A 25,565-nucleotide genomic window follows, 5' to 3' on the forward strand; every position below is an offset into this window, starting at 1 on the left:
TGCTAATTATTCTGGCGTTCGCACATCTGCACAAACCTACAGTAAACATTTTCTCTTATTTTAAAGTTGATGTTTTAGATGCCAGCAGCGAGAAACAGCACAGCTTGAGCTGTTGTAGAAGCACCGGAGCCATTACATAATGAATCTTGTACGTCCCAGTGACATGTGACATAACAAATTAAAACTATTTTCCCTAAAATTGTGTGTCCTATAGCTCCAGCAGTGTAGTACATGCACATTTTAAATACTGCCCGGCTAAAAAAAAAAAGGGTAAATTATCCATGTCATTCCAGTAACATGCTGCGAACCAGTGACAAGGGGTAGGACAAAAAGGGGCTATTACAAAGAGCTCAGAATCCACTGAATATTTGGGGGATGGAGAGAGAGAGCACAGAAAGGGAAGTATCAACATCAGCTAGGGTTTAGAATATGATTAAGTAATGTATTTAGTATTATTTCGTTTAGTCTTAAGTTCCAATGTACCTAACATTGTATAACTAGTATAATGGGTTTTATGTTGCACTGTGCTAGGGTACAATTTGAAGTAATGAGCAGTAGTTGTGGTGTTTGCAGGTCACACTTTGTATTTGTGGTTAAGTATATCCTATATATAATTTTCTTCTGTTAATGAGATTTTACACTGCAAGTAAATATGGCATTATTTAGAGACCTAATAAGAAACTCTACAACACACAATACAGTATTTATAATCCAATACTAACCTCATTTTTATGGCTCTGTTTTGATTGATTGTGCGTCTGCTCCAGTTCTTTTGGCAACATGTAATTTCCTCTAAAAAACTCTTTGATTCTACTATTTAACATTTCAGTTTCTTCTTTAAGCTTTTTATAATCTGGTGCAGGTTTCATTGCATCATTTAAGCCATAGAAAGGCAAAGACTCATTCAAACTCGTATTTTCTGCCCTGGGAATCTCAAAGGCGTTTTCAAGGTCATTTGTTTCCAGAATCAAGTCATCTTCATCTAAGTCCTCAACCTGATGACCAAGCGCTGAAGAGTTCTGAAATGGGAATTCAATTTTGTAGTTTGAACCATACAGATATTTCAACGTTTCCTCTGTTTTCCATTCATTTAAGGTCTGTGAAAGGGTCTCTAACATACTTCCTTTAGCAGCAGCATAACGAACAGGGTTTTTTAAAGCAGAGTAATATTGCTTGGAATTATGCAGTATTTGTCTCAGCTGTTCTGCTCCTCCTTTGCTCACGGCTCTTTCAGTGACTTCCAAAGCCTCCACATTACTACTATCCGTGGATTTAGAAATCTCTGTTTCTTCTGCTGGATGATCTTTGGTAGAAGGGCCAAGAGCTTCATTTTGTGAGTCAAATGGCAAAGTCCTTTCATGGTCAGTTAATTTGCTATGACACAACCTTTCAGTTGTTTCAGTCAGTGTCTGATTTTGGTCACCGACTACTGGGGTCTTGGCCTCACCAATTTTCTGCCCTTGTGTTTGTAAACCTTCAGGGCTTGGCCTGTTCCCTGACACAATTGAGGAAACAAACTCCTGCTCAGGTTCTTTGCTGACGTCACTATCACTATCAGGAGAGCTGGAATCACTTTTTTCTGTAAATGTAGGTTCTTCAACATCTGAAGTCTTGATTCGTTTTTCATTTAATTTGACTTCTATGCCAGATTGGACGCTAAAAGAGAGAGGAAGCAAAAATTATAAATATATATTTTTATAATATAGCACTGAGTGTATACAGTGCTGTACATAGAGTACATGTCCGTGCCCCGTAAAAGCATGCAGTCTAATTTTGGTAGCAGAGTCTGTGCCCCTGAGGCACAGGAATACAAAGTGACTTGCCCCAGGTCACAAGGAGCGCTAAAACACTTCAAAGTCAGTGTCTTTACTCACTGAGCCTTTCCTTCAAGCCCTCACTTCAAAAAAAAAAAACCACTGAATCGAAATATAGTTGATAACCACTTTCTCACACCTCAAAATAAAAACATAAGCATGTCTGTAATATATGGTACATTTGTGAAAAATGCTATGTATAAGAAAAATATGTTTGTGCATTCAGAGTATTTCCTAACAAGATTGAGATCAAATAACACCGACAGGGGGATAACTTTCGCATCCGGCTGTCGGGCATTAGTTCTCCCCAGCTACGGCCCGGCCTTCACCCCAAGCCCACAAGTTGGACCCAACATCCGCAAAGTGTGTTTTTATATTGAGTGTGCTGTGAGGGGTGGGTAACGTGTAGTGGGCGGGGTGTGTGAGGATTGTCCGTTGGCCGCGCCCCCGTGATGCACCCCGTGACGGGTGACGCACACCGCGTTCCCAGGTTCGGGACACCGCACAAATTTCACTCAGGCTCCGCCCCTGTGACATCACGGGTAAGGCGTACCACCGCATGCGCCGCACTACCATGGGCACACGAGGGGTTAACTACATCTCCAATTCCCCTTCACCTGCTCTTCTCCCAGCCCCTGCCTATCAGTGGACTGAATACGTCTAGGGGGCGGGTTTCATTCATTACTCTGCAGCTGTGTGCTGTCCCACCATTGGCTGCCTCTTCCTTTAATACTCAACCAGCCCTACTGCAAACTGGCTGAGCATAAACCCTGTTTATGTCCTTGTGTTTGCCTCAAACACCCTGCTGCCTTGTCTTGCGTATTGTGTTCCTGTTTTGACCTCGGCTTATATCTGGACCTCCACCTCTCTGACCCTTGACCTTGGCTTGCTATTGGACTTCTACCTTCTCTACTCCTGGACCCCGGCACCGCACAACGACTCTCCGACTTCGCCAATCCCTGACCACGGCGATTATATATACGACCATTCTGATCTCTCGTATCCTGACCCAGCTACACGACCTTACTCTGCACTCCGGACACAGTCTCGTGGTTGGAGGTCGGTGTAGTCCAACATCCCAACCTCAGCCTCACAGTCCCGTCCTGTTTGTGGTGAGCACTCGTTACAGGGTGTATTGTGTGCAGACGTGGTGGTGGTGGGGGGTGGTGTATCGTGTGCACGGTGGGAATGGAGTGTGAGGCGAGGATGGGGGATTGAGTGAGAGGTGGGGGGGAAACAGGTGGGGGGGGCAAGACGTAGGGAAGGGGGAGTGCAAGAGCAAGAGGACGCAGGGCTGAAAGCAAGAGAGGTACGTACAAGGAATGCGAGAGGGAGTGAGACAAAGGGGGGGGGGTATAGAAAAAAATGGGGAGAGGGAGAGGATGAGAAGGGGGAAAGAAATAGGGGGGGATGAGTGAGTAAGGTGTATGAGAGGGGAGTGTAAAACTTTTTCTTGTAATAATTAAGAAACGCTTGTAAACTAAATCTTTAATTTATTTCTCTTATCTCCTGCTTTTTTTTTCTCTTACTGCGTGAAAAGTATTGTTCTCATTTCCTGGCTTGGCGCCTGCCAGAGTAAATGCACATATTTTCAGAACATTTATTAGGACAATATACATATAAAAAACGCCTTCAGTCTCCTGCTACAAATGGAAAACCCCCAGAAACTTTACAACATTTAAACATGATACTAGTTCGGTTTGTTCCATTTTTTTCCCTGTGGCATAAATTCCCAAGATTTAACAAACTAATCATCACATATTAGCTCATTTTGGTCCTGCACCATTAACCAAAATCCTCCCAGACTCAGGGGCGTAGCTATAGTCCACGCTCTGGGAGGCCCACTCTCTCCCCCCCCCCATCGCTCTCTTCAGACAGGTGGGGGAGATGGTATGCGGCGTCGGGCCCCCAGCGTTAAACAGAGGATAAGAGGAGGCGCATGCGTGACGGTGGGGTTAATGGTCGCTTAAGCTGAGCGCTCCTTCCCTGCGGCGCTTCTAATTAATATAAGCTGTATAAAAAGCAAACACAACCCGTGGGGGACAGATGTTTTCCACGTCGGAACGTCCACAAGAGCCAAGGGGAGGAAGGGGACCCCGTCAGTCACTGAATATTTCCACAAGAACGATATGGCCCAGGCGGAGCTCACGGATCAAGCACCGCAAAGTGCGGGATCGGACTGTGAGAGTGAGCGGCAGACGGGGATCAGGATTGGGTCACCAGAAAGGACCTCAAGGAGTTTTGTAGGCTGATGAAGGTCTTTTTTAGAAAGGAGCTTTGGGACCGGAGTAAGGATGTGGACAGTATCGGGGAGCGTCCAGGGTCTCTGGAAATAAAAATGGATTAAACCGTCATCGCGCTACAGAATACCAAAGTTGTAGCGCAGCTCAATATCAAAATCTCTGAAATGGCAGACAGGCAGGAAGATGTCGAAAACAGAGATAGACGTAATAATATAAAAGAGCCAGGGGGCTTCCTGAAGCTGTTTCAGATCCTGAAGAGTTTGCCTCAAGATGGCTGGAACACATGTTCCCCGATAAACAGGAGGCAGACCGCCATCTTGATCGCTGCCACAGGGCCCTGCGGTCTAAGCCACAGAATGGGGACCACCCAGAGACATCATTATGCATCTCCACTACTATAAAATCAAAGAAGCTATATGTCAGAGTCAGGGAATCAAAGTCCCTAGAGTTTGAGGGCATTAAACTACAGGAGTACCAAGACCTATCGCCGACCACACTGGATAAACGGAGGGGCCTGGGCCTGATCAACCAGACTGCTGAGAGACCAGGGGGTTTGATATAGATGGTTGTTCCTCTTCAGACTCCTGGTCCTTAAAAAAGGGGTCGCGCACACACTGAGGAGCCCAGAGGAAGGGGCAGCCTGTCTGAAGAGGCTAGGCCTGCGCTCGTGTCCCCCGTCCCCCACTCACCTCTCTCCGGTGGAAGGTCCGGCTCCCGAGGCGGTCTAGAGCAGAGTGGGAGCCGCAACGCGGGAAAGAGAAGATATACCCCGCTAATTGACACCAATTGAGAGACCAATTAAGGTCTTAAAGGAGCCGGACCGGATCAGTTAGCTGCCTGCATCTCGGATCTTCTAGGTGGTAAGCGCCCTGCTCCCCCTGATGGCCAAGTTCCCCGATCATCCTACAGCCGGCAATAAGAGGCCATCTTTGACTGTGTCCTGCTCCCCCTGGCGGCCATGTTCCCTGCTGGTGCTATGGATAACAAGGAGAGAACACTAGGGATTGCGTCCTGCTCCCCCTGGTGGCCAGGTTACCGGTTCTAGCCATAGCTGACAGTGGGCGGCAATGTCGATCTGCGCCTCGCTCCCCCCCAGCGGTCATGTCCCCCTGCATACTCTATAGAGTATAGGGGATAGGGCGAGAATCCAAGGTCTAGGGTTGGGAGAGGCCGAGGGAGGATCTGGGAAGATGTAATTAAGGTATGATTAATGTTGTTGCCTAAGGTAGGAAGTAAGCGTTAGAATAGGTCAAGTAGGCTAAGTTGAGAAGTTATTCTATCAAGCTCTCTATCTCAGGGGCTAGGGGTTTGTGTTGGTAGTAGGTAGAAAGTAGTTACTGCAAGTAATGGATTTTGCTGTGAAAGGGAGGAGCCGGTGGTGGAAACACCCCGGTGACTCGCCGGCATCTCAAAAAGTGACACATGAGGGTTGCTCATGGTCACCACAAAGTCCCGAGAGGGTCGGGGTGCAGGGTTTTCCCGGAACAGTGGCTACCACTTTTGGCAGAGCCAGTGATCTGACATCCCCTCAGGGCAAAAGAGACGGGTCGGGTTTTTTCTTGTTTTTCCTTTTCTTTTCTTTTTCCCTCCCCTCCCCCTCCTTTCCCCATTCCTTCTCCAAGGGTGTTGGGTCCCCTCCTGGCCGCGAGACTGCCTGAAGACAGTTCGGAAGCGGTGAGACCTGAAGGTGTGGAGCACAGAAGACCAGGGTATGAAAGGCAAAAAGACACAAGCTATAAGGTATATAGTGATAAGTTCAGATCCAGATGTCAATTAGGGTAATATCCCATAATGCTAAAGGGTTGAACAGCCCTGTTAAACGAAGAGTAGCGGCGGTCACCGAATATAAAAGGAAGAGGGCCGTTGTGGTAATGATCCAGGAGACCCATTTCAGTTTATCAAGCTCTCCTAAATTTATGGATAGGCAGTTCCGGCAATTTTTCCTAGTCTCTGGCAATATGAAAAAGGAAGGCGTAGCAATTGTGATTAATAATAGGTTCCCGATAGTGGTGGAGTCCACCAAAATGGATAGAGCAGGGAGATATGATTATAGTGGGGACAGTGCACCAACAACCTATAACGCTAGCGCCAATATACGCCCCCTGCGAGCAAGATCCCACGTTCTTTGATGGATTTTTTTGGTATATTAAACACTTCCGCTAAGGGGAATATAATCTTAGCAGGTGACTTTAACCTCGCAATCAATCCAAAGCTGGATAGATCGGGACAGGCTAAGGACAGCAACAAGAAGACACGTCAGGTGGTACTCAAGACGCTACAAGAAAACCAGCTGATCGACATTTGGGAGGGAGTTACACCCAGGGGATAGAAATTATACATTTTTCTCACATCCACATAACACATACAGCAGAATCGACTACTTCTTTATTTCTAGTAGACTTGTCCCAAAGGTCTCCCATATAGGGATCCATGATATTTCATGGTCAGACCATGCACTAATAGAGCTACAGTGTGACAATATCCAGCTAAATAGACCAGGAGCCAATTGGAAGGTGAACGAATCCATTCTGAAAGTTCCGGTTGCATTCCCAGTTCAATGTGTCTGTAAAAAAACAAAAAAAAACAGAGGATAAGCCGGCAGAGAAATTAGCAGCTGTTACAAAGGCTGAGCAGGACAGCAGGGGAGGAGCACGCTCTAGCAGCAGACATCGGAAGTAAGAAAGACTTTCGGGTCAGACCACTAGAGCACGTTCCTCCCCTGCTCTGCCTGTGTAACAGCTGCTGATTCCTCTGCCGGCTCATCCTCTGTTTAACGTCAGACCACCCACAGGTAGGCATTGGGGATTAGGGGATAGAGAGGTGACACCGACGGTGGGGGGGAGGGGGAAGAGAGAGGTGACGCCGATGGTGGGGGGGTGGGGGGGGGTTTAGGTGACGACGATGGGGGGGAGGGGGGGAGAGGTGACGACGATGGGGGGGAGGGGGGGAGAGGTGACGACGATGGGGAGGGGGGGGGGAGAGAGAGAGGTGACGACGATGGTGGGGGGGAGAGGTGACGACGATGGTGGGGGGGAGAGGTAACGAAGGTGGGGGGGAGAGAGGTGACAATGATGGGGAGAGGAGGGGGAGAGATGATGAGGATGAGGGGAAGAGATGAGGAGGGAGAGATTATGATGGGGAGAGAGAGAGGTTATGATTGGGAGGGGGAGAGATGATGATGGGGAGAGATGATTAGAGCGAAGATCAGGGACAGGATGGGTGAGGGACGATGATGGTGTGGGGGGGGGAAGAGAGAGGCGACGATGATGGTGGGGGGAGGGAGAGGCGACGATGATGGTGGGGGGGAGAGAAAGGCGGCGATGATGGTGTGGGGAGAGAGAGGCGACGATGATGGTGGGAGGGAGAGAGAGGCGGCGATGATGGTGGGGGGAGAGAGGTGACGATGGTAGGGGGGAGAGAGGTGACGATGGGGGGGGGGGAAAGAGAGGTGACGATGATGGTGGGGGGGTTAGAGAGAGGTGACGATGATGGTGGGGGGGTTAGAGAGAGGTGATGATGATGGTGGGGGGGAGAGAGGTGACGATGATGGTGGGGTGGAGAGGGGTGACGACGGTGGGGAGAGGGAGGTGACGATGGTGGGGAGAGGAGGGGGAGAGATGATGAGGATGAGGGGAAGAGATGAGGAGAGGGAGAGATTATGATGGGGAGAGGGAGAGGTTATGATTGGGAGGGGGAGAGATGATGAGAGCGAATATCAGGGACAGGATGGGTGAGGGAGAAAAAAAAATTGTAGTCAGTATTAATATTAATGGGGCCCTCAATTTTTTTTGGCCTGGTGGCCCGCGCATGTCTACGCCACTGCTCTGCAATAAGTTTCCCCAGTCAGTGAAGGGGTTAAAAGTTACTTATCCCAATAACATTGCATCACTGTAAAAAGAGACATATAATAATCAGGGAGAAAATAAAATGGCAGATTAGAATGACAATGTTTTTAGTGGAAGCATTTTCTGCTGAGAGGTTATAGGGAAAGGCTCAGAGGTGTTTTATTTATTTATTTTAGACAATGTTCTACTACACAGAACAGAACCAGCAATAAAGTAGTGGAGCAGAAAGCATGTGATGTGTGGAACAGTAAGGGGTTAATTCTACATTGTCCAAAGTGGATGTTCAAAGGGAATTTTCAGCTGAAAAAACAGCCTGAGCGGCTAGTTCTGAATATATAGAATATGGCGTCAGACATATCAGTTGGGACCCAGACAGAAAATACAGTTTCCTAAATAAAAGACTTCATACCTAGCCTGTGTGACGTGCCACTTTGTTACAATGACTAAGCATCACAATACGAGCCAGGTACAGAAGTTCCCCATCCACGGCGGATGCTCACGTCTTTTAAATAAAAACGTGATTAACTTGTGTAAATGCCACTAACTTCTACAACTCTACTCTTGAATATGACCCAGGAATGAGAGTGAAACATAGAAAATAAAAACCAGACTATCAAAATCCATTGAAATTAACTTGATCATTGTGTGTGGCAGAAATCACAGGAAGTATAAATATACCACTGGAAAATCCAGCTCCAATCTCCACGACGATCTCCGGGTTCACTATTGTGAAGAGAACGTCACAGAACACAGCAAGACGCACATAACAATTGACACCAAACTGTCGACACATTTAATGAACACGGTTTGGGTTTTGCTGGCATTATTGCTGGTGAGTAAAAGTACACACAGCCTATTTGTGTCTGATTTCAACAGGTCTGCATTGAGTTGCTTGTTAGGAGCAGATGTACAGTAAATCATGCAGATCAAACCAACAGTCTTGGCACAAAACCAGAATGCATGCATATAAAATCAAAATGTAATGCAATAGCAGGAAATCAAAGAACTCTATTACAAACAAGTTTTGCATACCATATACTGAACATGTAAACGTACCTTTTCCCCTCCGTCAGAAGCTTAATAGCAGGAGGGCTGTAAACAGACCAGAAATTGTAAGTATTGCATGCAGTGAAGGGAAGAAATAGCAATTTGTATCTCCTAAACATAGCAACAAAGCAGAACATTCACTCAACTCGCTAATTCACATAACACAACAATACAAAGATATTATTCCTGGAGTTAAAGCAGCAAAGCTTTAAAAATCCAATATTTTTTTAATAAATAAATCAGTTCTGTAGTATTAAATAATACGGTCTGCATTTAAAAAAAAAAAAACTCCTAATGCTATTTTAAATAAAAAAAATGTAATGTACCGATCAACCTTTGGTTGCTACAGAAACCGTTTAGAAAGTCACATCTACTGTACTTCTTTTGAAACAGGCTCTGACAAACACACACACACCTTTTTGAGCTCTGCACTTTGGTAACAAAGTATCACAAACAGATCTGTTGCTGTATTCAGAAGACTGTCTATTAGTATATTACTCTGGAAGCTGTAACAATAATGTGTTACACTTGGTAATATAATTTTACATATGAGCTGCAGCAAGATTACAGACTGCAGCATTAAATCAGAAGGCGCCATTTCATTAGGCAAAAAAAATTAGGAGCACCAATCGATAGCCAGCTTAAGTAAGAATGTAGATTTATACATTGTCACACGCTTTATATATAAAAATAAGGGGGGAAATGTAGTATTGCTGAATTAAAGTAGTAATCCTCCAAAACACAATAAGGAAGTGACAACCTCATATTTCATGTTGTGCTGATCGATTTCTAACGTGTTTTCAAAATAATGTTAAATTTCAAACAAAATCATGACACACTCTCTCTCTCTCTCTCTAACTGGAAGTGTAAAATGATTGATCGGTGGTGTTGTTTTTTTGTTAAAAAGAAACCTGACATTTCTACATCTGTACATCATACAGTGTACATCTCTGCTTGTACTTTGTGGAACGTCAACCACACCCACTGGAATGTTAATGAGCCAAGAGGACAAAGAACTTTGTATTCGCAGCTGCATTCAACCTGAACCCCTTCAGTGTACATCTGCGTCACCCCAAAGGCGGATAGCCTTTGGCGCAGCCAAAGGGTGTGAGCAGTTTGCTGCCGTTCGGTGATGTTAAAACTTTTCTATTTGAATCTGAAACTCACCAACCCTTCTATCCCATGTACCCAATTTTCCAACTCTATCTGTCCAAGAAATGTCTGAATTGACTGTATAACCTCTGTTTTTTTTTTTTAATGTGTTGTTATAACTCTGTGCCCAGGACATACTTGAAAATGAGAGGTAACTCTCATTGTATTACTTCCTGGTAAAACATTTTAATAAATAAATGAACATAAAATCTATTTTATGTCCCATTTGTTCACATACCATACAGCAAATAAAAATATCACTTGTGAGCACATTCACGTCTCAGACAGGTCTGCAATGCGCCTTTCATCATTATTTCTTAGCATTCAATGTTTCCACTGCAGCAAGGGATTCTGGTAAATAACAAGCAAATGAGCACAAAGCGTCACCTTTTCCTTCACATCCATTTTAACATTGACCCCCTATAAGCGTAAGCGTGCCGCATACCATGGAAGAGTCGAATTTCCAATTTTATTACACACAATACAACATAAATCTGTGTGTGTATCTAATTAAAAATCAGCAATCCACGCCAAGATGCAATCAGCCAAATTCATATTACGATTCAGCCTTGGGGGTCTTTTTTTAGGGCTATCACTAGCACACTAGCACCCCAACCTGATTCTTTAGGAAAGGCTTTGTCCTTAAGCACAGCGCTGGTTTAATTACAATGAATCTCTATCCCCAACTCGCTGAGTTGAGACTACAGGTTTTTGTTTCTGCAATAGGGTCAAAAAAGTGTAAAAATAGTAGTTAAAACAAAATAAAAAGCCACAAAAAAAATAAAAATAAATGTAATTTAACATCAAACACCCTGAAAGCAATTACATGTAAATATACTAAAGGCAAGTATGGGGGTAGGCAGTGGGAAGAAAGTACAACAGTAATATCCATAGTTCAAAAGACCGTGTACCAGGCAAAAATGATCCCAAAGATGAGATCAGAAAAAAGACCCCAGCTTACCTGCACTCAAACCTTCTAATTTATTGAACAAATGGTGTTCTGGAGTGCAAGTATCCCACAAAGTAGCCACAAAGATTGGAAACTAAAATCCTAAATCAGAGAGTCCGATAACCCCACAGAAATAATGCTTCCTACACAATTCATTGTGGAGTTTACATACAGTTCCATCTAGTGGCCGCACTGGCTAATTACAATGCGATGTCCATATAAGGAAACTAGTTTTTACTAGAATTGTGTCAATATATTTTCCCAGTCACTGTATTCAGGGCTAGAAATTAAACTCTGATTTACGTAAAAGGAAGTTCTCGAATTATTTTTCAAGAATTCTTTGGATATCAGAGGGGAGGGGGAAGGGGGGAGGGGGGAAGGAGGATGGGGGAGGTGGGAGAAGGGGGAGCGGGGGGGGGGGGGAGGTGGGAGAAGGGGGAGCGGGGGGGGGGAGAGGGGGGAGAGGTGCTGAGGGGGAGGAGGGTTTTTTTTTGGGAAGGAGCGGCTCAGTGAGTAAAGACACTGACTGGCACTGAGTTTGAAGCAGGAGAGCCTGGTTCAATTCCCAGTGTCGGTTCCTTGTGACCTTGGGCAAGTCACTTTATCTCCCTGTGCCTCAGGCACCAACAAATAGATTGTAAGCTCCACGGGGCAGGGACCTGTGCCTGCAAAATGTCTCTGTAAAGCGCTACGTAAAACTAGCAGCGCTATAAAAAGAACATGCTATTGTTATTATTATCTATTAACTACAGGCAGTCCTCGGTTATCCGACACAATGCGTTACTCAAAATGGCGTTGGATAGCGAAACGTTTTAAAGTGAAACACATTTTCCCATAGGAACACTGTTTAAATGAAATGTTCCGTTCCTGAAGGCATTTTAAACACTAAAATACACCAAATATTTTACGCAGGCAATAAGATATGCAGCACACACATACATTGTATAGTGTATATACTGTATTATATATGTAATATAGCATAATATATATATATATATATATATATATATATATATATATATATATATATATATAGGCTATACGATACCGTGTAAGTAGATATCAGAGGCAGCACTCCAGAAGATAGTCAAAAAAATGGTATATAATGTGACATATAAACCAACGTTTCGGTCCTCCACACGGGACCTTTATATATATATATATATATGTATATATATATATATATATATACACATATATATATATACACACAAACAACATTGCAAAGCGTCGTAAGAGCGTTGGATAAGCCGTTTTGGCGTTGTAAAAATGAATATAGGTATGCATTGCATAGCGTTGGATAAGCCATTCGTTGTAAAACGAGGACTGCCTGTACACTCAAAATTGGGGCATGGGAGCCATGGTACCAATCTTTTCTTTTTTAAACCATCATTGATGTAAAAACCTAAAGCAGAAATACCCAAGGATGGGCCCCGATGGGGGGTCCCAGAACTTCATCACGCTCTTTTTCAGCTCTGGGGACCCCAGAGTTCCCAAGATACTTAGTGGTTACGTTACAGGGTTTAAGTCACCCTCCACAGGAAACAAAATGTCTGCCAAATGTCAGGCCAATAGGGAGCCACAATATCAACGGTCGCAGCTTCCCATTCGAAAGCCTTTTACACGGCCATTTAAATAAATAAATAAATCACAAAGTAAGACCAGTCACTTCAACGGGAAGAAATGCAGGAAGCAGAGAGCCCTGAGCTGGGGGGAGTTAGTTAGGTGGATTGCTGCATTAGGCCGCACGTATAGTGCCGGCGACGGGTGACGTCACCCATCGCCGCTAGTGAAAGTTATATTTTGCTTTGCGGTGGCGGCGCGGGCTTTCTGGCATTTGATTGGTTCAGGGGCTGTCACATGAGGCGCCCTTGAAAAATCAAATGTTGCCAGCTTCCAAATTTGGCGACGCGACGTCGCTCCGTCGCGCTTACTGTAAGCGCACGCAGCGGTGGCAATGTATTTGTTTTTGGGTGACATCGCCGTCGCGGGCACTATACGCACCGCCTTACGTTCCTAAGATTACATTATTAATCATTTTCCAAAAGTGAGTGTCAAGCAATAAGTAAAATTATAGTGGCCCCGCTAGTCAGAGCCTGGAATGGGAACAAACGCACCAGAGACTACAGGACGCAGGAGAACGCCATTACCCCCTCTATTACAATTAAGGGAAAAAGTTATCTATTCATATTTGAGGATTCATGGGACGGTTTCACTTTAAGGAATGAAAATGCTTCACTGCAGAACTACAACTGCTCTGAAGTGTTGAGGTCTGTGGACATGCGGTCTGAAGCATGTAGAGTGTGGCTCTTCAACTGGAAGCCCATGGGTCAAATCTGGCCCATGGAGGGCTTTAGCGTGGCCCCTGAACTTTCTGCTTCAGCTAATTTCATTGTAGTTGCCTAGACAATTCAGTGACATTTTTTTTCCACCCTGAAACTCACTTTAAAAAGATACGGTATTGTTAAAAAAATAAATAAATGGTACCAATGTTTTAAGTACTTGCAAAATGTTCGAAATATATACTTTGCAAGTATTTAAATGTATCCAAAATTATATTATAATGCTAATGAATCACGAAACAGCTTCTATGCATAGGGACTAATAAAAATATGAATAGTAATTAAGTGGTCATGAGTGGGAGGAAATACATATACACAGTGGTTGACAAATCACCAAAAAATCTACTTGCCACAGAAAAAAATCTACTCGCCACCTAGTACCAAACGTGTGCTGCTTGGGCCAATATTTACTTGCCCGGAGGTTAAATCCACTCGCCCATGGCGAGCAAATGTATAGGTTTGTCGAGCACTGCATATACATATATATAGATATACATACACACACACACACACACACACACACACACACACACACACACACACACACACACACACACACACACACACACACACACACACACACACACACATACACACACACACACACACACACACACACACACACACACACACACATATTACATACATACATATATACCTCAGAACTTAACTATAATTGTGATGCTGCCTCTACTATTTATATTTGCTGTGACCACACTTCTTTTCAAATTATGCACTTCCTTCCACCAGCCTCATTATCTCTCCTTCCTTCACCACTTCTCAGTTCACATGAACTCCTTTCTTAGGCCTGGGACATAGTACCTTGATCAGCGCTGGGCAGCACTGCCGCTCATGCTCACCTGCTCACGCAGGAGATTTTTCTTGTCCCTGCATGAGCGTCAGCGAGCGCGCTTGTGTGCAGGGTGGGAGGCGGGCCGGGAAGCGGGGCTAAGGCGCCACGTCACAGCGCCGACATCACGGACTGCCATTGGCTTCTGGCAGTCACGTGACCGGCCCTGCGCTTGCATGAGCAGCAAAATTTAAACTTGCCTGTCTCCTGCATTTCCACACGCCTCCGCACGCCTGCGGAAGTGTGCAGAAGCGCCCTCTAAAGCCGCGCTGATAGGGATAATGTTTCCCCTCAGCGCGGCTCACCCTACTATGTCCCAGGCCTTACCTGCGCCCTCTGACACTACACAGCTATATCCCCTGCACTAAAACACACACCTACAAATCAGCCCACACATTATCTATCCATGCTTCTCCTCCTTGCTTTTGGGGATCTCTCCCAATCCTGGTCCTTTTTTTATTGCTACATGCTCTCGTCCTCACCAGCCAAATGCAACTTCAACTACTTTTGGTGTCAACTCCTCCAACCTTATACCCATCCCCTGCCACCCTCCCTCCTCTCTCCCTTTCTCCTGTGCCCTTTGGAATGCTCGCTCCCTCTCTAACAAGTTCCTCTCTGTGCATGACTTCTTTCTCTCTCACTCCCTGCTTCTCTTTGCAATAACTGAGACCTGGCTCACTCAGTCTGACTCTGCTCTGCTCTGCAAGCTGCCGTCTCTTATGGTGGCCTCTCTCTCTCCCACACTCCGCGCCCTGATGGCAGGGGTGGAGGCGTGGGGCTTCTCCTCTCTCTGCCGTTACCGAACCTTTCCTATTCCTCCTTGATTTTCCCTCCTTTGAGGCTCACACTGTTCAGATCTTCTCTCCTCTCCCTGTCCACGTGGCGGTCATCTATCGCCCACCTACCTCTACTCATCCCCCCTCTGCCTTTCTCTCCCACTTTGAATCCTGGCTCTCTTTCTTTCTCTCCTCAGACTCCCCTGTTCTTCTCCTTGGGGACTTCAATTGCCACATTGATGACCCCTCTCTCCCTTGGGCTTCCCGCTTTCTCTCTCTAACCTCTTCTTTTGGCCTTCAACAGTGGACTGCAGCTAGCACCCACAAGGATGGCCACTATCGAGACCTGGTTTTCATTAAAAACTTTTCGCTCTCTGATTTCTCCATTTCCCCCTTTCCTCTCTCTGACCATCACCTCCTCTCATTTTCTCTCTCTCGCTTTTCTTCTACATCACCATCTACCCCTCGTTTCTGCAGAAACCTGCATTCTATTAACCTACCAGCCTTTGATTCCTCTTTACGCATCTCCCTCTCCTCTCTCAGTTCTGCTATAGACCCTGACAACCTGGTCAGGAACTACAACTCGGCCTTAACATCATCTCTTGATCTACATGCCCCGTTTCTCTCTGCCGTCCTCGCCCTCCTAACCCCAGACTCTGGCTAAATTCCGATTCGCGCATGCTGTGTTCCTCCACTCGTTCCTCTGAACGCCTCTGGAGGAAATCTCACACTCTCGTAGACATCCTTCACTACAAATGTATGCTGTCCTGTTTAAACTCTGCCCTCTTTCACGCTAAACAAACCTACTTTTCTTCACTAATCAACACACACAAGTCTAACCTTCGCAAACTCTTCTATTTCTGACTCTCTACTCAGACCACCCACGGCTGCTTCCTCTTCTTCCATCTCACCTAAGGACTTTGCTGACTATTGTAAGGAAAAGGTGGAAACCATACGTCAGAACATCCTCTCTGTTTCCTCCTCCCATCCCACACCCCTTCCTAACCCTTGACTCTTTTTCTGCTGTCTCGGAGGAGGATGTGTCAATGCTGATGATCTCCTGCTTCTACCACCTGCCCTTTTGAACCCATTCCGTTCCATCTCCTAAAACCTCTTGCTCCTACTATAATCCCTACTCTCTCACACATTTTTAACTCTTCCCTCTACTCTGGTACCTTTCCCTCCTCCTTCAAACATGCAACAGTTATACCAGTACTCAAAAACAGCAAGCTTGACCCTACCTGTTTTTCTAACTATCGACCTGTCTCCCTCTGGCCTTTTAACTCCAAACTCCTTGAATGTCTTGTATTCTCTCATATGCTCCATTTTCTCAACACCTATTCTCTCCTAGACCCTCTACAAACTGGCTTCCACACTGCTCACTCCACGGAAACAGCCCTCACTAAAATAACTGACGACCTCCATGCTGCCAAAAACAAAGATCATTACACTCTGCTCATACTATTGGACCTCTCTGCAGCATTTGACACCGTGGACCACCCTCTTCTTCACATTCTCCATACTCTTGGTATTCGGAACAAAGCTCTATCCTGGATCTCCTCCTATCTCTCCCATCATATTTTCAGTGTCTCTTTTGTTAACACCTCCTCCTCTATCGATCTCTCTGTGGGGGTACCCCATGGCTCTTTCCTGGGACCTCTTTTTTCTCTGTACACACTTTCTCTAGGTGACCTAATCACATCTCTAGGGGGTTAAATATCACCTCTATGCTGACGACACACAAATTTACTTTTCAACCCCTGACTTTACACCTGCTGTACAGACCAAAGATTCTGAATGTCTCTCTTCAATATCATCCTGGATGGCCCTCCGCCGCCTTAAACTTAACATGGCAAAAACAGAGCTCCTTATACTTCCTCCCAAACCAGTTGCCCTACTACCTCCTTCCACATTACTGTTGAAAGTACTATCATTCACCCAGTAGCCCAAGTACGCTGACTAGGGGTCACACTCTTCTCCTCTCTCACATTCTCCCCTCACATTCAAAACGTATCTAAACCTTGTCGCTTTTTCCTCCGCAATATCACTAAGATACGCCCTTTCCTCTGTAACTCGACTGCTAAAACTCGGACTCAGAACCTCATTCTCTCCCGTCTTGATTACTGTAACCTCCTGCTGTCCGGCCTTCCTGTCTCTCACCTGTCTCCCCTACAATCTATCCTAAACGCTGCTGCCAGAATCACTCTACTCTTTCCTACATCTGTCTCAGTGTCTCCCCTGATGAAATCACTCTCCTGGCTTCCGATCAAATCCTGCATCTCACGCTCAATTCACCTCCTCACTTTTAAAGCTTTATACTCTTCTGCTCCTTACATCTCAGCCCTAATTTCTCGCTATGCACCATCCCGACTCTTGCGTTCTGCTCAAGAATGTCTTCTCTCTACCCCCTTTGTATCTAAAGCCCTCTGCCGCCTTAAACCTTTTTCTCACAGACTGCCCCACACCTCTGGAATGCCCTTCCCCTCAATACCCGACTAGCACCCTCCCTATCCACCTTTAAGTCCCACCTTAAGACACACTTGCTTAAAGAAGCATATGAGTAGCACTGTGGCTAATACTATACACACGATACATAAAGATTGGCCCCATGCCGACGCACTTAACAGAATGCCCAACTACTGTCTCTGTACGTTCTCCCTACCAATTAGATTGCAAGTTCTTCGGAGCAGGGACTCCTTTTCCTAAATGTTACTTTTATGTCTGATGCACTTGAGACCTGAGGGGGGGGCAGTGACAGAGACCTGAGGGGGGCAGTGACAGAGACCTGAGGGGAGAGGGGGCCCGTGAGAGAGACCTGAGGAGGGGGAGGGGGACCGTGAGAGACATGGGGGGGGGGGGGGCGGTGACCGAGACCTGAGGGGGGGCAGTGAGAGAGACATGGGGGGGGCCGTGAGAGACCTGAGGGGGGGGGGGGGCATGAGAGAGACCGGGGGGGGGACGTGAGAGAGACCTGGGGGTGGGGAGAGGCCAGTGAGAGAGACCTTTGGAGTGGGGTGGCAGTGAGAGACCTGGAGGGGGAGAGGGCAGTGAGAGAGACCTGGGGGGGGGGCAGTGAGAGACCTGGGGGGGCAGTGAGAGAGACCTGGGGAGGGGGGGGGGTGCAGTGAGAGAGACCTGGGGAGGGGGGCCGTGAGAGAGACCTGGGGAGGGGGGCCGTGAGAGAGACCTGGGGAGGGGGGCCGTGAGAGAGAATCAGCATCCATAGAGGTGTAGCGCACAGCTAAGAGAGTGGGTCAATGACTGATTAAAAATATTCTTTATTCGTCCATAAGACGAAGACCGTCCGTGAGAGAGACCTGGGGAGGGGTAGGGGGGGCAGTGAGAGATATATATTATGATATAAATTCTCATTTATACATTTTAATACAATAAATGTATTTCTAACACTGATTGTAGTATTGTATAAAAGTAATACACATAAATGAACTATATAATCAAAAACAAAAGTTATTAGTTCTTATTAGGAATGTATGGGGGAGGATCTGGGGGCAGGGTCAGGGGGAGGATCTGGGGGCGGGGTCAGGGGGAGGATCTGGGGGCGGGGTCAGGGGGAGGATCTGGGGGCGGGGTCAGGGGGAGAGTAGTCAAGCCCGGGATATTGCAATAAACTAATTTTACCTAGTGCGACCCAAGTGTGTTCTGTATTCTTGCGTTCCTTTCCTAGATCTTTTTTGTTTTGCTTTCCATGAAGTGGAGGACTTCCTTTTCAGGAGCTGCAGTTACATTACCACCTGGGCGCTTCATTTATGAATTGTTAAATACATTTTTATATGCATTGTTGACCTATCTTAATCTTTAGATGACACTCTGATTTTTAGAATACATCTTAATATAATATACACAAATAATTTTTTTTATTATGCTTTTTTTCTTCACATGTGCACGTCTGAATTTATGTCTTCCAGGTCTTTATAGTTCTGTGGTTGTCAAAACTGTTGATATCCTCCTATCAGGACTGGTGTCCGTTTTCTTCATCCACTGTGTTGTAGTCACATATAATCCCTGTATATGCTTAGCCTTTCTGCCAATCAAAAATAAGGTTTTGCTCTCATCCTCCATTTGTAGTGCCCACTGTTTATCTTGTTTGAGATATATATATATATATATATATATATATATATATATATATATATATATATAGATATAGATATAGATAGATATATCTATCTCAATGCAGAAAGACGATCCAGCACACTTGGGGTTAACAATAAGGTATTTGTATGGCAGTGATGACGCTTGGTCCTATTGGGAACTTTATCTTTCTGCACTGATGCACACTCACATTTCCATGACACCTTGGATGCAACTATGTTCAGAAGTGCCTTAATACACAGACATTTCTCTCATTATATACACACACGCACACTAAGGAAACCCTCCATAATATATATTATAAATAGCTGTATAAAAACTGGAATGCAAACAAGAAGAATAAGCCGGACACAATGTGCAGTTAGTTACCTTTCATGTTCTCTCATCCAGACCGGGCTTTTGGGAATCTGTGCTTCATAATACTTGGAAGCTCTAAAGCAAAAATTACTGCAGAAGCACTGAAAAATATATAGTATAAAAGGTTTATTTTCAAAAAGAAACAATCTACACGTTATACAAACAACCTCATGATGGCATACATCCAAGAGTTCTCAAGGAGTTAAGCTCAGTAATAGCCAAACCATTACATTTCATATTCAAGGACTCCATTTCCACAGGCTCAGTACCACAAGATTGGCGTAAAGCAGATGTGGTGCCTATATTTAAAAAGGGAGCTAGATCACAACCAGGGAATTACAGACCTGTAAGCTATTTGAAGGTTTAATATTCAGGAATACCTAATGGAAAACAAAATTATTAATAATACTCTGCATGGATTTATGAAGGATCCATCATGCCAAAATAATCTTATTTGTTTCTTTGAGGAGGTAAGTAGGAATTTAGACCAGGGTAATACAGTTGATGTGGTCTACTTAGATTTTGCAAAGGCTTTAGATACGGTTCCACACAAGAGGTTAGTGTACAAAATAAAGCAAATTGGACTCGGTAAAAATATATGCACCTGGATTGAAAACTGGTTGAAGGACAGACAACAGAGGGTTGTCATAAATGGAACTTTTTTAGGTTGGGTTAAAGTTGTGAATGGAGTACCTCAGGGATCGGTACTGGGACCCCTGCTTTTTAACGACCTTGATGTTGGCATAGAGAGCAAAGTCTCCATCTTTGCTGATGACACTAAATTGTGTAAGGTAGTAGAATCAGAGCAGGATGTAATTTCTCTCCAGAAGGACTTGGAGAGACTGGAAACTTGGGCAGGTAAATGACAGGTGAGGTTTAATACAGATAAATGTAAGGTTATGCATTTGGGAAACAAGAATAAACAGGTGACGTACAAATTAAATGGGGATAAATTAGGGGAATCCTTGATGGAGAAGGATTTAGGAGTGCTTGTAGACAGCAGGCTTAGCAATAGTGCCCAATGTCATGCAGTAGCTGCAAAGGCAAACAAGATCTTATCTTGAATTAAACGGGCAATGGATAGAAGGGAAGTAAACATAATTATGCCCCTTTATAAAGCATTAGTAAGACCACCCATTGAATTTGGAGTACAATTTTTGACACCACTCCTTAGAAAATACATTATGGAACTAGAGTGCAGAGGAGAGCCACCAAATTAATAAAGGGGATGGACAATCTGATTTATGAGGCGTGACAAGCTAAATTAGATTTATTTACATTAGAAGAGAGGCATCTAAGAGGGGATATGATAACTATATACAAATATATTTGTGGACAGTACATGGAGCTTTCAATATAACTATTCATCCCAAAGGAAGTACAAAGGACACGGGTCGTCCCTTAAGGTTGGAGGAAAGGAGATGAGATTTCACCAGCAACAAAGGGAATGGGTTCTTTACAGTAAGGGCAGTAAAAATTTGAAATTCTGGAGACTGAAGGCAGATACAATAGATTTGTTCAAAAAAGGTTAGACATCTTTTTAGAAAAGAAAGGTATACAGGGATATACCAAATAAGTATACATGGGAAGGATGTTGATCCAGGGAATAATCTGATTGCCAATTATTGGAGTCAGGAAGGCATTTATTTTTCCCCTTATGAGATATCATTGGATGATATTTCACTAGGAGTTTTTCGTTTGCCTTCCTCTGGATCAATATACTGTAAGTATGGATATAGGATAAAGTATCTGTTGTCTAAATTTAGTACAGATTGAACTTGATGGACACGTGTTTTTTTTCAACTTCATCTACTAAATAGCTCAAAGCAGCCGTTCTTGCCATTTTCAGCAGAAAATCCCTATTGAAATCTATGGAGATTTTATATACAATTTAACTGTAAGTCTTAGAATTAAGGGTAACACTTTAGAAATATTTGAATCATTTATTAGAAGCAGCATTTTGGAGTTGTTTTCCCTTCATCTTTCAAATGCTAATATCAAACATCTTACAGTTTTTTATTGATGGAGTTAACATCAAATTTGTGAACTTTTATCCTATTTGAGTTTGACAAGAATATTCTCTTTAATAATCCGAAATTAAAAAAGGACAAAAAATTATTTAGAATGACAGAATATAAAAGAATGTTTGGTAACAAAAAAAAACTTTAAGGTGTAAATATGGGATATTTACATCGGACAAATGGAAAGAGTAAATAAAGCTTATAATAGGATTTAGGGTACGTTGTTGAATAGCTCTGTATAATGAGGGAAGAAAATATCAGTTTTAATTAATAGCAGCAATTTCATTACATTTCGCAGTAACTGCTAGGGGATTTAGTTTTTTTTTTTTTTTTTAAATCTACAAAAGGGTTGCTTTTACGGAGAAGGGAGTAGGATTTTCTGTGCTAGTGGGGACAGTAAAATGCCATTAGAATTACGTCATGTGAGCCTTACCTTTCTCTCTGTGATGTCATAGACTTTATTTGTTTTTGTAGAAATTTGATACTTTTGTTTTGGAACCTTTCGGGGGGAAAAAAAGAAGATTTCTTATTAGTTACCATATTTATATACTTATCACAGATCAAGAAAATATTTGTATTCCATTGTGTGATGGACATTTGCCATAGCCTTGGCTGAAAAGTTAAAAAAAAAAAACAACGTATAGCACTGTGGATTTAAGGCCCTATTCATAATGTGTGTGTAGCCTCACAGGGCTTGAGAAATCCAGTACTGGCGTTCAGCTCCATTCAAATAAATGGGATTAAATCAGAGAAGGAGCCTCACAGCATATTGTATAAGGGTCTTAGTAAAGTGAATGTAAAACATGGTTTCAGGCTTCAATATGCAGGAATAAGGGCATCAAAACAGAAAGGTTGAAATCCTACTTACTGAAATTTGAATTTCCTGGATCATCTCCATGGCAGTGAGCACCAATGGGTTAAGTCCCCCACCCAGCTTAGATAGGACAGAAAAAAAAAAACTCTACCCGTAGGAGGTCCTATAATTAGCCGAACCTCTCCTTTCCAGGTTGTCTTGCAAATGTCAAAACTGAAACATATAATCTTAGGGCTGGGACCCGCTGCGCCTGGCAGCGCGGGCGGCCGCGTGAGCGTTCCCCACCAGCAGGGGAATCCTCCCGAGCCGGTCCCAGTCCCCCCTCGCTGCTGGCTCACTACGCGCTGTGACGCGTCAGCCGCCAGGGTATGCAAGAAAATTGTGATCCCGAGCGGTGACGTGTCACGTGGTGCGCTGATGAGCCAATCAGCGGCGGGGGCGGGAGCTGTCATCAGGCAGCATCCTACACAAGAGAGGGGTGTGTGTCATTTGTGGCAGAAGGGGGAGGGAGCTGCTTACCTTACAGCAGCCCGCAGCAGCTCCCTCCTGCAGCCCGAGCCCGTGGAGGGAGGGGGGGAGTAGCGGGTCCCTCCGCTCAAACCACGCAACCCCCTCCCACTCCCGCACCCCGCTCCCTACAGACCGCATATCGCGGTCTGTGTCTGTCAGCGCCCCGCCTGTCTGCAGTGCGGGCGCGCTGACTGAGGAAGCGGGGCCTTAGCCTTAGGCCCCTCTCACACAGCACAGTACGTGCGCGTGTTCGTCACAGACTCCTGGCGGCCAATGGTAGGGTTCAGTTTTGAAACTACCATTGGCTGCAAAGTACAGCGTCAACGCTGCTGCAGTCGCAGGAGTCTTTTGAAACTGTGATCTCCGGCTGCAGCAGCGTGACGTCAATTTCAGCAGCCAATCAATGCATTGGCTGCTGAAAGTGACCAGAGATTTGGCGGCACACCGGCACACCGGCACACCGGCACACCGGCACACCGGCACACCGGCACACAGGCACACAGGCCCCCACCACACAGGCACACAGGCACACAGGCACACAGGCCCCCACCACACAGGCACACCGGCACACTTTTAGTTTATGTTCAGTCCAACAATGCCAGTGACCAAATTCCCTTTAATCAAGGAATGGTGCGTACTGCCCTGGAGACTATCCGAGAAATGAAAATTACGGCAAGTATGATATCAATTCTCACTTTCCTGGTCGTCCCACGGCAGTGGTCACCAATGGGAAGTGCACAAGCAGTACCAGAATAAAAGGAGGGAAATAAATTAGGGTAAGGGTTAACCCAAATAAATTACACATCAAGCCATACATACTGCAAAGCAGAGTAATAGAAAAGGCTGCGCAGTGCTCTAAAACGACACTCAGTGGCTTGCAAAGCTGAACTTGATTTGATAAAGTCAATGGTGAAATACCCTTTGAATGTCTTTATATACCAAAACCTTTCACTGTTACAATACACAGATTTCCACAGTAATTCGACTTGCTGGTACAGATTCCACAAGCACTGCAGTAAGAATCAACACATGTTTGTGTCCAGACATATTTACAACCAAGTGGATATTGATAGGTGTTACATAGAAAAAAAGGAGTATTATAACTCACATTTGTTGGTATAATCTTTCTGGAGTATTCATCCGTATACAACAAATTTATTGGATCCAGGTAAAAACAGCTACATAAATAGTCACCTTGAGAAAGACCTAGCGGTTGAAACGCGTTGGTGGCTTCATTATGTACCCCATTATGTAGCTGTTTTTACCTGGATCCAATAAATTGTTAGTATATGGGTACGCACTCTGCTTAACTCATTTTTTCATGCTCTGGTGCAAGTAGTGCTTTGTTTTTCCATCCACTTCCATTTGCATACTGCAAAACGGGGCTCATTTATTCAGACACAACAGACTACAGTACTTGGCATCCAAACATGCATCTACTAATGCTTCAACGTCTAACGATAAAATCTTGTAAACGTGTTGATTGACTACCAGACTGCCCTACACAAATCTGTGGGTGATGCCCGAGCTTTCACCACCAATGATGCAACAATCGATCTGGTGGAATGCGCTCTTAGAACTTATGGAGCCTGCTTCCTTGTTCAGAATAAGCTCTTATTATCCAGTGACCTTTGTCCCTTTCTTGCTCCCGACGGGAGAACGAAGAGTCTACCTGACTTTCTGAAAAAAAGTTGATCTAAAAAGATATTGCTTCAGATGTCTCACTATGTCCAACGTGTCAAGCGCTTTCTCCTTTTCCACAACTGGATTTGGACAAAATGAAGGTAATATGATCTCCTGGTTGAGATGGAAAACAGATGGCCTGATCAAGAAATTGACGTACTGGTCTCAGAAGCGTATCCAGGTGAAAAATTAGAAAAGATTCTGTAATTGATAATGCCTGTAGCTCGCAAAGTCTTCATGCTGAAGTAACCGCTACCAAAAGCACAGTTTTTAGGGTAAGATCCATATGTAAATGCATCAAATACAAATAGTAAGTCCCACAGCAGGACAGGATTTCCAAACTGCGGCTTGACTTTGCACACAGCTTGGAAGCGCACGACTAGATCCATTGACGCCAATTGCCTAATAGCGCTGATAGTCATTACTTAGAGTGTTGACACTGAATTATTTTTCTAGACCTGACTGCAGGAATTCTAGAATAGATAATATGGGTGGATCCCAGAAGTCAAACTTGGATTGGTTGCACCATATGCAGACGCTATTCCACACTCCAGATGTGCGCTTTCCTTGCTGCCATCAGGGTCTCTGACCTGGTGAGAGAATCCTTTTCTCTGCAGCATGCTCCGCTCAAATTGCCAAGCCACCCTGGACTTCTGAATTCTGAGAAACGTGTTGACTCTGCCCTGAAGATGCCATTTTTCATTTGGACCAGTAATATTGAATACATTCTATGTCCTCTCCAATTTCAAGGCACTAGTCTTATAGCCCTGTTTAACAAATCACCCCTCTTCTCCTTTACATTTTCCATACGCTAGATATCCGTAACAGCTCTATCCTGGATTTCTTCACCTCTCCCATTGTACTTTCATTGTCTTGTTTGATAACACGTCCGCCACCTCTGCAGTTCTCTCTGTGGGGGTACCCCAGGGCTCTGTCCTGAGACCTTTTCCCTTTTCATCGTTGAAAATTTTTATTACGTTTCCCATAACAAAACATATTTCAACAAGACCCCAAAATACCAGTTTACAGCGATTACAATATTCCTTTAC

General features: G+C 44.6%; 1 protein-coding gene across 1 annotated transcript in view; it reads right to left on the reverse strand.

Annotated features, from left to right (window-relative positions):
* The window catches only part of RPAP2 (RNA polymerase II associated protein 2), a 143,097-nt gene that overhangs the window by 96,354 nt on the left and 21,178 nt on the right, over window positions 1-25,565 (reverse strand). The window contains 4 exon segments of the mRNA XM_075615546.1: window positions 723-1,656; window positions 8,959-8,994; window positions 19,501-19,589; window positions 21,943-22,008. Coding sequence (XP_075471661.1) covers window positions 723-1,656; window positions 8,959-8,994; window positions 19,501-19,589; window positions 21,943-22,008 — 1,125 coding nt within the window.

The sequence above is a fragment of the Ascaphus truei genome, chromosome 10, assembly GCF_040206685.1.
Source record: "Ascaphus truei isolate aAscTru1 chromosome 10, aAscTru1.hap1, whole genome shotgun sequence".
NCBI classification, from domain to species: Eukaryota; Metazoa; Chordata; class Amphibia; order Anura; family Ascaphidae; genus Ascaphus; species Ascaphus truei.